Here is an 18,721-nt window from a genome sequence, read left to right on the forward strand (position 1 = left end):
CGTGTCCCGGGCTTGCGTGACCCTGGCTGTCTGCCGTATCCCAGCAGCATGCCGCGGGTCTGTGAGACGGAGGAGGCTCCGCCCACAGAGCCAGCTCACACGAGGTGGCGTACGCAGACACGTAGTTGGCACGGCAACCGCCCCCCGCCCCCCCCGCTTCATCAGATCTGTTCATAAAGGGAGAGGTTAATAACTGAACCCGGTCAGTGCTAGCCCCCCCCGCCTAGAACCACTGTCATCGATGACATCAGTGGTGTGTAGAAGCACGGCAGATGAGTCACGCAACCAAGAGGACGGGGGCGGGAAGGAGGGCCCCCCCCCCGCCCACAGCTGTAAGAGCCAATCACAGGCTACTCCTCCATATACTACACATACACTACAACTCCAGCTGCACAATCACCGTTTTCTCCTTTCTCTCTTGTGCGTCTACACGCAGACATACTAACGGGGTTGTTCTGACCAATAAGAATGAACTGAAAGGGCCACTGAGCTCCCTGAAAAGAGCGAGCGAAGACGCCCGAGTAGGCCAGAGAGAAACGGCCAGAGAGAAACGGCCCCCAGGACGAATGCAGAAACCCTCTCAAACATGGCGGCACAGTTCTGTGTGAGAACACACACACACACACACACACACACTATGCTCACACACACACACACACACTATGCACACACACTCACACTCACACACACACACACACACACACACACACACACACAGACATTACACACACACACACATTATGCACACACACTCTCTCACACACACACACACACACACACACACACAGAGAGAGGACAGAAGGATGCAATGGACACTTCTTTTAATACGGTGAGTCTTCACACAGCTGCATGCACAACATCAAAGTGCGCCTACACGCCATACAGCTCAGCCCCCCGCCCCCCTCCCCCCTCCCCCCTCCCCCCTCCCACAAGCAACAGAGAGTGTCCCAGTCCAGTCAATCAAGTATCGCAGTAACCATAGCAACACGTTACATTAGTGTCTGTCAGTGCGGTCAGTCGTCCGCGGGCGTGATTTCCGGCGGACAGAGTGAGGGTCGTGTGTGTCACTTCAACAGCTTGGGCACAGCCATGGAGGCCAGGGAGGGAACGGTGATGTCCTTAAAGATGGGCGGGGTGCTGGCGGGGAGAGACGTCCGGCTCTGGCTCAGCGTCTCGAAGATCATCTGCCTCATGTCCCGGCTGGCGTCTCCCCTCACGGCCAGCAGGGCGGCGATGTGCTCCTCCCTGCAGCAGCACAGGGCGCGGACACGAGGACTTCACTTCCCAGCATGCACACGGAGAGGAGTCCATTTGTTGGAATGCTTATTCAGAATTCTAAGTCAGTGTTCTAGAGCTCCACTGCTTGCAGTCACCAGCAGTGATTGTGATCAGCATTAGAATGTTCACTTAACCCTCAAGATCAGATCAACTTTCCTTTCTATTTGGCTGATTCACTTTGTGAGATTTTACCGTACAGATGCAATGGACATAATTGACAGACACCTGTCAGAGCATGACACAGTCACCGGTTTTCCTCATTTTGCCCTCAGACCCCAGAGGGTGAAGAACCCCACATAACTGTGACCTTACACCTTAAAGGGTGAAACTATTTTCCTGACAAGAGTGTACTACTGGTGCAAAAACAAAAATGTCAGTTAGTCTGTCACACCACTCCACTAGCTTGTGTAAAATGGATTTGTAAGAATAGTCAAAACTGACTGGTAATGCAAAACAGAGCTGAGAAATGAAATAAAGTGTGAGGTACATTTGTTTTGGTGTGTGGGGGTGACCCGCTGACCTGATATCGGGGTACTTGGACACCAGCGTGGACACTTCCAGGTAGAGCAGGCTGGGGTCGGTGAGCTTGAACACCTCGGCGATGCCGGTGATGGAGTCGCACAGCCACTGTGTGTCCTCGTCCTGCAGGAACACGCCGGTTAAAACACAGGCCACAGGAAGTCAAGTACCAGAACTGAGTCTCAACGCAGGGACAGTCCCGCCTGCCTCCTGAGCAGATGGGTGCAGCAGGAAAGTCAAACCAAACCAAAACGAAAATGTGTAAATTATTGTCTTAATATGTCATTTTTTTCAATGGATGAAAACTAGGCCCACTGTTTTGTTTTCTTTCTTAAGCCGAACGGACCCAAACTGGGCGGTGGGCTATGAGTCTAGTCCACTGTGTCAGGGATACTCAATCTTTCCCAGAGAGGGCCGGTGTGGGTGGAGGCTTTTGTCCCAGACAGCCACAGGCCTGATTCCACTAATCAGCCATTAGAGTCCTTGCTCAGGACCGTGATTATTATAACGTGTGTAAGGGTTTGGCTGGAGCAGGCCTCTCAGCAGCTGTTGTGTGATGACTGGGGGAGGGGAGAGCGGATACGTGCCGGAGAGAGCTTCCTGAAGAGGATCCTGAACTGCTGCGCTTCCCGGATCATCCGGTCCGCTCCCTCCTTCCGCTCCTCGCCGTTCCGGAAGCTGATCCGCTTCTGCATCACGGCGCGGACGTACTCCACCACCACCCTGCGGTGGGCCTCACTGCTCATCTCCTGAAACACACACACACACACACACATTACACACACACACTACACACACACACACACACACACACACACACACACACACAGACATTACACACACACACACACACACACACACACACACTCCACCACCACCCTGCGATGGGCCTCACTGCTCATCTCCTGAAACACACACGCATTATACACACACATTACACATTACACACACACACACACACACACACACACACACATACTCCACCACCACCCTGCGGTGGGCCTCACTGCTCATCTCCTGAAACACACACACATTATACACACATTATACACACACATGCACACATTATACACACACACACACACACACATTACACACACACACACACACACACATTACACATTACACATTACACACACACACACACACACACACACATTACACATTACACACACACATTACACACACACACATTACACACACACACATTACACACACACACACACACTCCACCACCACCCTGCTCATCTCCTGAAACACACACACAAACATGTATACAGTATACACACGCGGACCCACACACAACGTGCACACGCATACTTTATATGACACTTGGCTGGTCCGTATCGTTTTGTGTCGTATCGTACTTCTCTCTTAACCCACCAGGTTGTAGGGCTTCTTAATCCTGGAGAAGTCATTGAAGTAGTCCTCCACCGTCACACAAATGGTCTCCACAGCGTGGGAGCCAGTGATCCACTTCCTGGTCAGCAGCTCATTCAGGTGGTGCTGCAGAGAGAAGGTCCATCTCTGAGGAGGCTATATCAGGGCTATATCAGGGCTATAATCAGGGCTATATCAGGGCTATATCGGGCTATATCAGGGCTATATCAGGGCTATATCAGGGCTATAATCAGGGCTATATCAGGGCTATAATCAGGGCTATAATCAGGGCTATATCAGGGCTATAATCAGGGCTATATCGGGGCTATATCAGGGCTATATCAGGGCTATAATCAGGGCTATAATCAGGGCTATATCAGGGCTATATCAGGGCTATATCAGGGCTATATCAGGGCTATAATCAGCGCTATATCAGGGCTATAATCAGGGCTATAATCAGGGCTATATGGGGGCTATATCAGGGCTATATCGGGGCTATAATCAGGGCTATATCGGGGCTATATCGGGGCTATATCAGGTATGTATGTAGGGGCGGGCTGTAGTGTAGTCTACCACCTAGCGTAGTCCTGGCTAAAGAGCTGGGCTAATTAGCAAATCCAGTGTGATTGGAACAATTGGATGAGTAATTGAAATTCTGTGGATGACTTCTACTCTGTACCGGGATTTTACACCTCTGGATGAAGGGAACCTAACCCATGGAATTACCAGAAGACTTGAGCATTTTAAGACTGAAGATGAGACTTAAAGACTTTAAGAAGTAGAAAATATTAGCTTGTTTTAAGTTAAGTTTAGTTTAAATTCTCTTATTCCATTAGCAAATCTTGAAATGAGTGATTGGCAATATTTTCATCTTATTTCCAAAAAAAGATTACAAAAATCTGAATACAGATTTTCTTTTTTTCAGTGTGTGTCGTCCCCCCCCTGCCCACGCTCTCCGAGGTCACGTGACAGCCGTCCACGGCCACGCCCGCCTACCTCCAGGTCCAGGAAGACCTCGTCCAGCAGAAACTGACAGCCCTCCCGGGCCACCTCGCTCAGGGTCTTCTCGATGGCGGCGTCGTTCTGCGTGGGCTCCATGGAGTGGGAGTACTTCTTCTTCAGGCTGTTTATCGACTCCCTGAGGTGAGAAACGGACACGCTGCACTTTTTCTGACGGCAAGGAAGCTTTTATACCATTACGGGAAATAGTACATGGTTGCTATTTGTATAGCGCCTTTATCCAAAGCGCTGTAGAATTGCTGCTTCTCATTCATCCATTCATTACGTTACATTAATGGCATTTGGCAGATGCTCTTATCCACAGCGATGTACAGTTGATTAGACTAAGCAGGAGACAATCCTCCCCTGGAGCAATGCAGGGTTAAGGGTCAACCAGCATGTTACTCCTTTTAAAGGTCTGGCAGAAGAGGACTCACTTAAAGGTCTGGCAGAAGAGGACTCACTTAAAGGTCTGGCAGAAGAGGACTCACTTAAAGGTCTGGCAGAAGAGGACTCACTTAAAGGTCTGGCAGAAGAGGACTCACTTAAAGGTCTGGCAGAAGAGGACTCACTTAAATGTCGGGCAGAAGAGGACTCACTTAAAGGTCTGGCAGAAGAGGACTCACTTAAAGGTCTGGCAGAAGAGGACTCACTTAAAGGTCTGGCAGAAGAGGACTCACTTAAAGGTCTGGCAGAAGAGGACTCACTTAAAGGTCTGGCAGAAGAGGACTCACTTAAACATCTGGCAGAAGAGGACTCACTTAAAGGTCTGGCAGAAGAGGACTCACTTAAAGGTCTGGCAGAAGAGGACTCACTTAAAGGTCTGGCAGAAGAGGACTCACTTAAAGGTCTGGCAGAAGAGGACTCACTTAAACGTCTGGCAGAAGAGGACTCACTTAAACGTCTGGCAGAAGAGGACTCACTTAAAGGTCTGGCAGAAGAGGACTCACTTAAATGTCGGGCAGAAGAGGACTCACTTAAAGGTCTGGCAGTTGTTGATGATGGCGATCATGTACTGCACATAGCACTGGGGGAGCTGTCGATCGCGTAGGTGATCCTCCTTAAAGGCCACGGCCTCCTCCCGGTACCTGAACACACACAGTAACGCACATGAGCGTCAGTTACTCTGAGCGAGAGTCATCAGTACAAACACACACAGTAACGCACATGAGCGTCAGTTACTCTCAAACAGGTCCCTCACTGTGTTTCCGTGTCTCACCTGTGTAAGAAGGAGGTCATCTGTTTCAAACACAACCGCAGGACCTGGTCTTTGAAGGGCTCGTCGATTTGCGACGCCACCTGGAGGTTCTGCTCGAACATCTGGGAGAGGAGAGCGAGTGTGAGAAAGAATGGTGCAGTGAGAAAGAAATCCAGTGAGCAGCTGTTAACGAGATAAAAAAATAGCATATATAGTAGGGCTGCACGATATATCAGATATTTATTGTCATCGAGATATTAACTTGCAAGATAAAGACAAAAAAGACTGCTTGATCGGCAATTGATGTTAATAAAATGAACAATTTGGTCAATAAAAACAAGTTGGAAATAATATATACATTTTTTTAAATCAATGGGCATAGGCTACTCATTGTCTGTGGTCTATGTTAGCAGTGTACCTAAAGCAGAAAGACAACTGTGCACACTTCAATATTCATGTATTTACCACAAGCAATACTCAGCAACATTATTGTGCAGCCCTAGCATGTAGACGCAAAACGTTCTTTAATGTTGGATTTAAAAAAGGAAATGAGAGCAGGAGAGAGGAAGAAATGAGAGCGAGAGGGAGAGAGGGAGAGAGGGAGAGAGGGAGAGAGAGGTGGGCAGAGAAAGAGAGGGTGGACCTGAAAGACGATGGCGGGCAGGCTGGTTTGGTAATATCCGTCCTGGTCGGCCTCTGGTTCTGTGTCCTTGTACCAGTCCTTCCTGTCCGTCTCCAACGCCTTACGGAGCCAGCCGGTGATGTTGGACTGAAACACACACACACACGCACACACGCACACACACACACACACACACGCGCACGCACACACACACACACACGCGCACGCACGCACACACACACACAGGTTACTGAGAGAAGCACAGAGTCAGATTGTTAATGAAGATAGCTAGCATGTCAGTGTAGGCCACTGCCCGCTGTGATGGTGTTAGCGTGTTAGCGGAGGGCACTACTCAGTGTGAGGGTGTTAGCATGTTAGCGTAGTGCAGTACTCACTAAGGGTGTTAGCGTGTTAGCAGAGGGCAGTATTCACCATGAGGGTGTTAGCATGTTAGCGTAGAGCAGTCCTCACTGTGAGGGTGTTAGCATGTTAGCATAGTGCAGTACTCACTAAGGGTGTTAGCGTGTTAGCGGAGGGCAGTATTCACTGTGAGGGTGTAAGCATGTTAGCGGAGGGCAGTCCTCACTGTGAAGGTATTAACGTGTTAGCATGTTGGGATAGGGCACTGCTCACTGTGAAGGTGTTAGCGTGTTAGCATGTTGGGATAGGGCACTGCTCACTGTGAAGATCTGGATGTATGTGCTAAGCAGCTCATCCACCACCTCCTCTGGCAGCAGGGGCTCCATCAGGTTGATGTCACACTCGGCAGTCAGCTCCGGGTGCCCCATCATCTCCACACTGTTACGAGAGAGAGAGAGAGAGAGAGAGAGGGAGAGAGAGAGAGAGAGGGAGAGAGAGAGAGAGAGAGAGAGAGCTGTGAGAACAAACACCAAACACACACAACACAGACACACACACACACCTGTTCGTCTGCAACCCAACATGCAAACTTCAGTCTTTCCGTGATCAGTGGTGTGCAGTCATTTGGGCACCCTTGGTCAAAAAGGCAATTTCATTTAAGTTAATTTGCAATTAACATCTTGGTGAATGGAAGCCAACCTGATTTAAATTTAAAAAGCGAGATTACTTTTTATTTTAATTGGTTACAGTTTGAATTTTTTTTTTTTTTTTAAAGAAAGAAAGAAAAAAAAAAAAAGGAAAAAGGCCCCGTGCAAAAGTTTGAGAGCCCTGTCAGTTAGTACTCTGTAACTCCTCGGGCAACTATAACATAACAGTTCCTATAGCCAGCTTACAGTCTTTCAATTCTCACTTTTGGAATTTTGGGGACTGTGGTGGCAAATCCAAAACCTTCAGCCATCTTTCCTGGAGGTACTTCACGGTTGATTTTGAGGTATGCTTGCTGGACATTGTCTTGCTGGAATACCCAACCTCTCTTCAACTTCAATGTCTGGACTGATCTTTGAACATTAGCCTCGAGAATTTCCTGATATTTGGTGGAATCCATTCTTCCTTCCACTCACACAATATTTCCTGTGCCCCCAGTTCCCACACAACCCCAAAGCATAATGGATCCGTGCTAAGCCCTAACGAGTAAATCAGCTAATCATCTTTTTAAAAGTAACAGAATAATACAAAAAGGTTCTCAAACTTTTGCACATGGCCCCTTTTTTAATTATTTAGAAACAGCCAAAAATGAAAATAAAAAGCAATCTTGCTTTAAATTTGCAGAAAGGTCTCAGGTTTAACTCCACACCATTTACAGTTCAGGTTTGCTTTCGATCATACAGATTCATTGTTACAGACATTTAAACCAGGGGTGCCCAAATATTTTCTCCCCACTGTGCCTGAGGAGACTGGGCCGTTATTCCACCTCACGGTGCGTTCAGCATGCGTATACTCATGTACAACTCCTCTGAGGGCAGGCTGCCTACAACTCCCACAATGCACTCTGCCCCCATAATACAGCGCTCCCTGGGCAGCAGCGTGGGTAGACAATAGAAGCGTGAGCGTAAACGCCGAAGGGGGAGAACCGCTAATGCACCCCTGAGCAAGGCGATTGTCGCATCAATTTCTGTGAATGAGTGTCACAGACCGCCGGCCATTCCATGCGCAGTCGTGCTACTCTACGGTGTCGGTGGAATTCGTGTGGGGGGGGGGGACCCTCACGTGTAGTAGAATGCATTTCGTGACATTCATACTCCATGTCTGATTCTCATTCATCGCCAGCATAGAGTACATTAACTGGAGGCGCCCGTGGTAGTACAGTAGCTGTCAGGCCGACGTATATTAATCTGCACATTAATCTAGGCAGAATCCGCTCCTCGCACACGCGATGTGCGTTTGTGTGTGCAGTTATTGGATTAGAGGCAGCGGTCTGGCTGGGATCGCATGCGTAGCCTTCCCCGGCGCGGCACGAGACGGTTTATCTTTAAACGCAGAGTTAATTTCCCTCCGATGGATCCCACAGCACACAACGGGACACGAACGACATGAGCGCATTAACGCTTCCACCCGCTACCTCCGTGTCCTTACCCCCCGACCCGATACACGTTTCCCGTCTGGGCTGCCCACGTCTCAATCCACACAATGCACTGCCTCACACGCAGAATCACGCTCACACACACCCTCCCGGCTCGAACCGGCTCTTTAAAACGCGTCCACTTCGACTTCAACCGATTGCGCTGCTCAATTAAAAGATGATTCACTTCATCCATCTCAAATCTAAAAACCGCGGGGTCAACAACGATAATTAGAAATATTTCGTATAATGAACGAAGAATGATTGAAAATAAGAGCTGCTCGTTAAATTAGGCCCAGGTTCGCCTACATAAATATCAATGAGGTAGGATAAAACACTCAAATTATGAGTAATTATTTTTTTAAAAAGCATTTGAACACTGAGCATTAGAGATGGTTCTCTTCCCTTCTCCCACAGCAAGCCCACTGGCAATTCCTCTGGTAATTCCATACGATATTTCAGTGATTGGGTCCTTTTAAAAATGTATGAAATCATCTGAACTTAAGCAGTGGTGAGACAAAAGACACTACAGAACCGGAGAGAGAAGAACACATCATAAATTGATGTTGTGGAACTGTTTATAACAGAAAGTGAGACATGCAAGTAATTTGACAGGTTAATTTATGGCAATGGCAACGTCTGGAGATCAACAGTCCAGCAGGTTGGGCAGCCCTGCTCTAGCTGTTGAATGAGGTGTGCTTTGTTAAGGTTGGAGTGAAAACCTACAGGACAGTAGATCTCCAGGAACAGGGTTGGGTGGCCCTGCTCTAGCTGTTGAGTGTGGTGTGCTTTGTTAGGGTTGTAGTGGAAACCTACAGGACAGTAGACCTCCAGGAACAGGGTTGGGCAGCCCTGCTCTAGCTGTTGAATGAGGTGTGCTTTGTTAAGGTTGGAGTGAAAACCTACAGGACGGTAGACCTCCAGGAACAGGGTTGGGCAGCCCTGCTCTAGCTGTTGAATGAGGTGTGCTTTGTTAAGGTTGGAGTGAAAACCTACAGGATGGTAGATCTCCATGAACAGGGTTGGGCAGCCCTGCTCTAGCTGTTGAATGAGGTGTGGCTTTGTCAGGTTTGGAGTGGAAACCTACAGGACGGTAGACCTCCAGGAGCAGATTAACTGTATGCCCGCCCGGCGTGAGCGTGCGTACCTCTTATAGGTGTGGAGCACCCAGGTGAGCAGAGAGACGATCTCATTGGCCTCCAGGTCCTCGGCGGCCAGCTCCTGCACGCGGGCGGACAGCGCGCGGTGGTAGAGGCGGAAGAAGACGCGGAAGGTGTCGTAGTGCGGCGGGAAGCAGTGCACCACCAGGCTCCTCACCACGATGAGGTCGTCCAGCACGTACCTGCGCGTCACCTCCAGCAGGCGCACCAGCCACATGCGGTCGGACTCGCGCGTGTCGGACTGCGAGCCCTCGATGCGCGTGCACACCGTGCCCTCCAGCACCTGGAAGGTGCGCTCCCTCCAGCGCTTGGGCCGCCCCGGCGGCGCGAAGCCCGTCTGCCGCTGCCGGTCCAGCATGCGGCGGTCGGTGCACTCCTCGCGCTCGATGACGCGCACGGCCGACACCAGCATGGTGGGGTCGCGGCGCACCGTCACCAGCCAGCGCTGCAGCACCACCCACAGCTGCTTGGCCAGCTCCTCGGACAGGTGCTGCACCTCGCCGAAGTAGCCGCGGATCAGGCCCATGTCGTGCGCGTTGCGGCTGTCCATGCGGTACTGCTCGTACATCAGGCCGTCCCGCGAGCTCTCCAGGTCCATCAGCTTGCGGTGCGCCTGCAGCAGCTCGCCCTGCTCGATCAGCTCCCGCGTCTCCTGCACGATCTCCGGCACTGAGACACGCACACACACACACGCACACACGCACACACGCACACGCAGACACACGCACACGCACACGCACGCACACGCACACAGAGACGCACACACACGCACACGCACACACACACACACACAGAGACGCACACGCACACACACGCACAGACACAGACACAGACACAGACACAGACACAGACACGCACGCACACACACACACACACACACACACACACACGCACACGCACACACAGAGACACACACACACACACACACGCATGCATGCATACACACAGACACACACACACACACACACAGACACAGAGACACACACACACACAGACACACACACACACACACGCACAAGCACACTCACATACACAAACACACACACTCACACACACACACAGACGCACACACACGCACGCGCACACACACACTCACACACACAGACACGCATACACACACATGCACACACACACGCACACACACACGCACGCGCACACACACACAGACACACACATGCACACACACACAGACACGCACAAACACACGCACACACAGACACGCACACACAGACACACACATGCACACACACACAGACACGCACGCACACACGCGCGCGCACACACACACACACACACACACACACACACACAGACACACACACAGACAGACACACGCATGCACAGACACACACGCACACGCGCACACAGACACACAGACACACACGCAGTCAGTACACTACCTGTCAACTCTTCTCATTTAATTGTGCTGCTACCTACTTAAATCTTAGCTTGTGATGTTACACTGTATTGTGGATCCTGAACATGGCTGTATGAATACTTTTTGGAGCCAGCTATGGTTTTTAAAGTGTTCCATTTCATAGCCTGCCTATTGAGCAAATGTTTTTCTGTGAACCACACCACATAAAAACCCAGCCTGTTGGAACATTATACGCATGTTTACAGGAAAATGGTGGTTTGTACTTGATAATATCATGTTCTTGAGATTCATGATGGTTTGTACCTGAGAATATGTTCTTGAGGTTTGTGGTGGTTTTTACCTGAGAATATGTTCTTGAAGTCCGTGGTGGTTTTTGCCTGAGAATATGTTCTTGAGGTCTGTGGTGGTTTTTGCCTGAGAATATGTTCTTGAGGTCTGTGGTGGTTTTTGCCTGAGAATATGTTCCTGAGGTCGGTGGCGGTTTGTACCTGAGAATATGTTCCTGAGGTTGGTGGCAGGTTGTACCTGAGAATATGTTCTTGAGGTCAGCGGTATTTTGTACCTGAGAAGATGTTCTTGAGGTTCTCCACAGCAGAGGCCAGCTGACTATGCTGCACCACCGCATCCTTCACCTGCCTCAGGTTCTCGATGGTGTTGATGCTCTGCCTCCAGTCCTTGCTGACGTCCACCAGAGAGCCCTGGATGTCCTTCACATCCTCCAGGGCGGAGTGGAGCTGTAGGAGTCCCGTTCGCACCCCGTCCAGCTGGGACTGGATGGCGGCCTGGGGGGGGGGCGGAAGGCCGTGCAGGGATGAAGGACAGAGAAAACGCACCTCTCCGAATCCTACCCCCGCAAGGTCCCGGCTTTCATGAACGGGGGTTATTTCAAAGCCTGGCGGTGCAGGGGGTGCAAACGGAGAGCACCGTCGCTGCGCGACGAGATGATCCCGGGTTCCGCCATTGCATTAAAGATAATATGCGAATGATGACAAACGCATGAATTCAGAAACGCAGACAAAACACTGCCTCTGACAGGGACACAGGCAGCCAGAGGTACCAGTCGTGCACCAGAGTGGTTAAGGTACATGACTGGGACCCACAAGGTCGGTGGTTCGGTCCCCGGTGTAGCCACAATAATATCCGCACAGCCGTTGGGCCCTTGAGCAAGGCCCTTCACCCTGCATTGCTCCAGGAGAGGACTGTCTCCTGCTTAGTCTAATCAACTGTACGTCGCTCTGGATGAGAGCGTCTGCTAAATGCCATTTATGTAATGTAATGTAATCGATAGTGTTAGCTTTACAAGTAGAGTGGTTTTACTGCGATACCTTCAGTCGGGCTTCCACGGAAGCCTTCTTTCGGGCCTCTCTTCGGCGGTACTGCTCCACCTTATCGAGCTGGTCCGGCCGCTGCAGCATTCCCGCGACCCGCTGCACCGAGGTGGCGAAGGCCTCCCTGTCCGTCTCCTCCATGACGTCTGTAGGCCCAGCGGTCACTGCGAGTAACACAGCACACATTTCTCCACAGGATATTAACAGGCACGGCTCCAAATTCCGCATCTAACTGCAAAAATATGCACATTTCTTCCTGTGAGAAAACGGACTAAAGCTAGCCCCTTTTCTGTTGTTGTTTCATTAATATACCTAAATGAACCACGCGCAGGATCAAAGTACAGGTCGTCAATAATATACATAATTAACAATCAACTGCGTAGGTGTAACTTACAACATAACATTACACGTATTATGTAATGGCTGTACACATGATACTAATTTCAAATTAGATCAACGTTAATTAGCATTAACATTATGCGTTGCATTGATAATCGTTTAAGGTTCGCGCCTTGGGGACGTAGATAATTAATAATTTCCAGTGACTATAAGCGCATTGGAATGTGTCAATGACAATGCATGCTATCACAATTCAATTATGAATGTATTATTTCAGAATTAGTTGTCATAACGTTACTCCTATAGCTAATTTATTTTAACCTTAAGGAAGGAAGGAATGAAAGCTGCGATAATGGTGAAGTTTTACTGAGTAAGCTAGTTTAGCAGAAATAAAAGCAACAACAATGATGCGTGTCGTCATCGCAACATCAGGCGTGGCCGTGTCACACACAGCTTCACGCGTCTGTGTGATAAGAGATAAAACAGCTCGGCCAACGGTAAAAATAAACGTTGGCATGTGCTGCTGTACTACTTTGCTCCTAATGTTGTTTATTCAAAAGCTTTCGAGAAACCTAGCTTGCTGTCAATATGGCGAAAAGTACCAGTAACATTTATTATCATTTCATTCATGTAGCTGTGTTACCTCCCAAGGAAGACGGCTAGCGAACCACGGTTAGCTAGCTCTATTAACGTTACACACAGCAAGCTGGGTAGTTAGACTAACATTAGTTCTGATACGAATAACGCTGAAAATGAGAACCAAGAATGTCCCGCTAGCAATTAATTTACCTAGCTAGCTACATTTGTACAAACAAAATAATCTGTCATGCATCTAAATACCCAGCCCAATATTATGTTAAGCAGAGACAGCGAGCAACTGTACGCAGTCACTGACCTAGAAACCGTTACAATACGCGTCAGGTTGTTTTGTTATATTTTGCATTGTGGTCCTACCTGTTAGAGGTTTTCCGTTGCTACTGTTAAGCAGCAGTTAAATAATGTGTTAATATATAAGATGAAATTCCCATCACAATTGAATTTCAAGCATCCTTTCTTGGTCGATGGTTTCTCGTACACAGCTGACAGCTTCGACCTCCAAACGAATGATGGCGCGTTGCATTGTAGGCGTTGTAGTTTCTGACATCAATGCCATTATCATGTATTTATTGTTATTTCTATTGTTTATATACATTTACTGTTTTACATTACATACACGAAGTTTATTGGTCTTGATTAAACACGTTTTATGTTTATTGGTTGATGGCTGACTCGTCTTTTTAGCGTTGTCTTATGTCAGGTCCACCTTAAGAGATTTTGATGAGAGTGGGGATTCCCCAGGTGAAATAAATGATAAATAAATGTATAAATAAATTCACCGTCTTAAGGTCACTTTACATCAGACGTATATGCATGCTATACCGCAAATAATGAATGCCCCTTATTACAATTTCAGGACTTTAACTAATCATACTAATGTGTTAAATAGCAGATGATTCCGGTAAGGAATTATTTGAGGTTTTTAATTGTTTAATTTCTAAACTGGCAGGTAAAATCAGCGGGGGACTAATTATGTAATTGATCACTAGGCACTGCTGAAAAAAAACCATCTATGGAAAGGAAATTAAGCAAGGCAAATGAGGCTGAACTGTGTTGAAATAGATTTAATAGGAGAATACTAAGCTTACTTGTGTCATGGGCCTGCAGTCTGTCAAACCCAAACTGAAAAAACCTTGAGGAATAATGGAGACTGAGCCAAAATGTATACGACCCCTGGCTTAGACTGTTAGACCAGGGGTGCACAGCAAGGGCCAATCGGCTTCAGGATTCTGTGCCAACTACTACTCTTAATTATTTATATCAGAGTGTATTTCTGCAACTCGCACACTGCTCTCCATGTAATTCAAATATATTTTCATCAGGGTGTAGTCATGGGAAGAGTTGATCAGATCATTATATCACAACAGGTGAAAGCTCAAGACGACCCACCTGTAAGCAAGCATCGAATTATCCAATAATTAGGTTCAAACTCTTTGTTTACCACAAATATGTTAATTATGAAAATATGTTAATATAAGTAATGGAAGAATTCCTTTATACCAACATTTCATTCACATCACAGATGTCCATCATAAGAAATTCTAGATTATATTTTTTTCATATTGCATAACCAATTTTGCCCACTTTAACTAACCATGTGTATTTTCCTAGTTCTGGATGTGATGCTTTGACTTGTGGTAGAACCTATGCACTTGTAAGTCGCTTTGGATTAAAAGCGTCTGCCAAATGACAAAAATGTAAATGTAAATGTAAATGTAAATTTAACTCGCGTTAACTCCCCTCACCCCTTTGGAAAATGATAACCAGTTGAGCAAGAAAGAGCTTATAATAAACGGTTCAAAAAGATGGTTTGAGAGGATGAAACCATAGCAACACACACAACTGTAGATGAAGGTTTGCTTTTTATTTTAAAAAAAGGACAGAAAAATACTGAAGAAATTCTCCAACCCTTGAAATAGATGCTGCTTTGCAGCTACAGCATTGGCCAAAGGGCTAGTGTGTGTTTTACCGGTTACGTTTATTTACGTAAAAATGTACCGAATGATTTTTTTTCATTTCTTTTTTGCAAAATAGCACAAGTTAAAAACATTCATTTTAAATAAACATTTCTGCCAAGATATTAAAAATAAATATAAGAAAATGGACAAGTACAACTGTAAAAAAAAATTACAAACAAAACAGCAAGTAAAACAGTTGTTAATAACATTACTCAACATTTGATGCAGGTAGTAGTAACACTGAACATCCAGTCACTGGCACAGACTAATGACTGGCTGCAAAACACAATAGTATGTTTTTTATTTTTATTTTAAAAGCTCTCAAATACACTAAAAAGAAAACGCATTTTATTTTTGTGTCTGACCTAAAGATTTTCCTTTTAGGCGCTCTTGTAATTCTACATGGAGATGTTTATTTTTCTCAATAGGACCATTTTAAAAGAAAGATTGCTAGCTACTTTATATTGAATCATTAAAAAAAAAGAAATAAAAAAAAATAAGTGCATGTGACTAGTGCATTTATTAAAGTCAAAACTGACAACTACTTTATATTGTGCTCAACCATTGCCTCTTAAAATGGTGAAATGTTTTGACAAAAATGTAAATACAGAGAGAATGGGAGAGATAGCATGACTGCATCTCTTAAAACCTGAAATCATTTGTAAAAGTGTGTGTTTACGTGTGCATTGTCACATGTGCACGCATGTGTGTGTGTGTGTGTGTGTGTGTCAGTCATGTTCATATTGCTGACTTGAGCTACTTTTGACAAGGAAAACAAAATGTCAAAAGAAATCTGGGAATCCTCCAAATTTGAACTCCAATTTTCCACATTGAATTTCTCTGAGGCACTTAATATAGCCACAGTAAAGCACACATCACAAATCATAGTGATTGATTGTCATCTTCATTAAAAATGCCTGAGCGCAATGAAACATATCTGATAACTTTAATCAAAAATCTCATTAGCATACATTTTTCTCATTGAATTATTAAAACTTGCAGGTTATTTAGTGTTTTCACATCCACGTATTGGTCTACAAGCAAGATGTGCTCTCATCCGTTTCATCCTGGGAGTTCCCTCCAAGCCCTTCTAATCTAAATTCTTCAAAATGTATTTGAAAATTGGGGCTATCTCTCTCTCTTTCTCTCAGTGAGTGTGTAAGTGCTTTTCGAAAAAAAAAGATTATTTCCAAATTGTATGCAAACAAAGGTGGCCTTGACAAAATACAATTCATAACTCAGACTTTAAGAACATATATATATTAGCTACAATACACAACACAAACGGGACATGAATCTAAACATTAATGCTATGCTTCAGTTGAAACTATAATTATGATGATATTACATTTCACCACAGGCAGACACTTAAAACATTTACAGATGTACAACACCATGGTTGAACCTGAGTAATCCACATATTAACAGAATACTCCCCTGCACATCAGTTTCCACCCTTGTGGAACAGACACAATGTTGTCAAAGACAACAATTTACAGATCTAAAATACTGTATAAGAAATATTTGTCTATTTCAAAGTATTGTAAAAATGCAATGCATACGCTATAGAAACTATTGCTGACATTCTTTGATCTGTACAATTTTAGGAAAGTTGAGTAAATGTTAAAATGTATCATATCAATGTAGACATCATATTATACATAGATAGAGAATGATCAATGAAGACATCTGATGTAATTTCTACTGTAAATTGATTAGAATAGATTCAATGTTGTGTTTGTGCTTAGCGTCATCTTAAACCACAGCAAAACCAGTTTCACTTCATGCAATTTCCTCCACGAATGCAGGAGTCCAGAAACGCACAATACACTCGAAAAAAGCTGACGGATGAAAACAAAAAAGTACAATGGACCCTCAGAGACCTTTGGAAATGGGGGGTAATTTAAAACGGAAATGTGTGATAAGAAGCAATGACATCACAATAACATCACATTCTTTGGCGGAAACAGGGGACACTGTAATGTGCACTGTGTTAGATTATTTGATTTGATCTGTGCTCTCCCACATTGAAAGTGGAGATTGCAGTCATGAGTAGTAATAGTGCACTCTAAACTGACGAGAAAAAGGGGAAACCGTACATTTAAAAAAATATGCTGTACATATTTAGTCATATAATTAGAAGAGTGCTTTTCCATGCTGGCTTTCCAAAAGACGCAACATCATTTAATAACCAGTCTGCATTAAAAACTGTAAGATAATGTCATGAACAATACGGCCTGTCTTTTGATTACAGAGGAACTGAAAGCTGTGGGCTATAAAATTGCTGTGGGCTATAAATTGATGAACAGGCATGTTCAGTGCAAGCTAGCAGTGGTTCTTCACAACTTTGGATGATCCAGCACAACTTAAACTCTGGCTGGAAGTGACTGAAAGATACAGCAAGCAGTTATAGAGAGATGTACAGGCCATTTCCTGTTTTATTTTCATTGAAAGAGTAACTGAAGCTGACGTTCTGTCTCAGTGATAATGACAAAGAGAATCTACAGCATGTCTTACACAGGGCTAGATGGCTTACGTTACTTCTGGGTTCATATCTTGTTCAGTTCAGTGGCCAGGCCATAGCTCTGAGGTACCTATATTTAATTGTAAATACAATGTCATGGCACACAGAAATCATCAAATGTTGATTGAACGCAAACCATTTTGTACTTAAACACGGAACAGGGTTGGGCAGCCCTGCTCTACCTGTTGAATGTGGTGTGCTTTGTTAGGGTTGGAGTGAAAACCCACAGGAAGATAGAGCTCCAGGAACAATGTTGGGCAGCCCTGCTCTAGCTGTTGAACGAGGTGTGGCTTTGTTAAGGTTGGAGTGAAAACCTACAGGATGGTCGATCTCCAGGAACAGGGTTGGGCAGCCCTGCTCTAGCTGTTGAGTGCGGTGTGCTTTGTTGGGGTTGGAGTGAAAACACAACATTTACTTAACCAAAGCGACGTACAATAAGTGCGCACTAAAGGTCATTAGAACGACAGAACGGGTCAGATAAGGTACTAGATCAGATGAAGAATCAGTTGTCTGATTGTCTACGGCTATGAACGTGAAAAGCGTGCAGGATGGTGGACCTCCAGCGCTGGGACCGGGCAGCCCCTGCTTCAGCGGGAGCGGGGGGTCACGCTCACTGCATGTAGCCGTAGGGCAGAGGCTTGTTGCCGACGGCGCCCATGACACAGGGCATGAGGCCGCGCAGAGAGGGGACGTGGGTAATGTCCTGGGCGCCGTCGCTCCAGGCGGGCGAGTCCAGAGGCTCCTGCTTGATGGACTGGGTGAGGCCGTGGCTCCTGAACTCGTAGGTCAGCTTGTAGTCCTGCTGCAGGAAGCCCTTGGGTTCGGGGGTCCCGTCGCCGTAGAGGTGGGGGTCCTGCCCGGGGCACAGGGGGTCCGGCTGCGGGGCCCGCTGGGGCCCGAACGCGGACAGGTCTCTGTTCAGGACGCACTTGAGGGGCCGGGCGGGGCCCGGGCCCAGGTTC

General features: G+C 46.6%; 2 protein-coding genes across 3 annotated transcripts in view; both read right to left on the minus strand.

The window, feature by feature from the left end:
• Positions 1-938: 938 nt before the first annotated feature.
• Positions 939-13,813, minus strand: exoc3 (exocyst complex component 3). 2 transcript variants are annotated; one of them, XM_061255520.1, is made up of 13 exons: positions 13,635-13,813; positions 12,339-12,505; positions 11,576-11,795; positions 9,623-10,304; positions 6,677-6,794; positions 6,018-6,143; positions 5,396-5,496; positions 5,154-5,264; positions 4,174-4,315; positions 3,181-3,303; positions 2,385-2,546; positions 1,799-1,920; positions 939-1,245 (listed from the first exon to the last, which is right to left on the minus strand). In XM_061255520.1, the coding sequence occupies exons 2-13, from the start codon at positions 12,480-12,482 to the stop codon at positions 1,065-1,067; spliced, it is 2,232 nt and encodes a 743-aa protein (XP_061111504.1). In that variant the 5' UTR covers positions 12,483-12,505; positions 13,635-13,813; the 3' UTR covers positions 939-1,064. The 2 variants fall into 2 exon arrangements, with proteins under 2 accessions (XP_061111504.1, XP_061111503.1); XM_061255519.1 differs by having other exon boundaries at positions 12,339-12,529.
• A 4,556-nt stretch (positions 13,814-18,369) lies between these two features.
• ahrrb (aryl-hydrocarbon receptor repressor b) overlaps positions 18,370-18,721 on the minus strand; it is a 38,020-nt gene continuing 37,668 nt past the window's right edge. Inside the window, exon 11 of the mRNA XM_061254472.1 lies at positions 18,370-18,721. This exon is cut by the window's right edge and continues 636 nt beyond it. Within this exon, the coding sequence (XP_061110456.1) occupies positions 18,370-18,721 (352 nt within the window).

Source organism: Conger conger, chromosome 9 (genome assembly GCF_963514075.1).
Source record: "Conger conger chromosome 9, fConCon1.1, whole genome shotgun sequence".
NCBI lineage: Eukaryota > Metazoa > Chordata > Actinopteri > Anguilliformes > Congridae > Conger > Conger conger.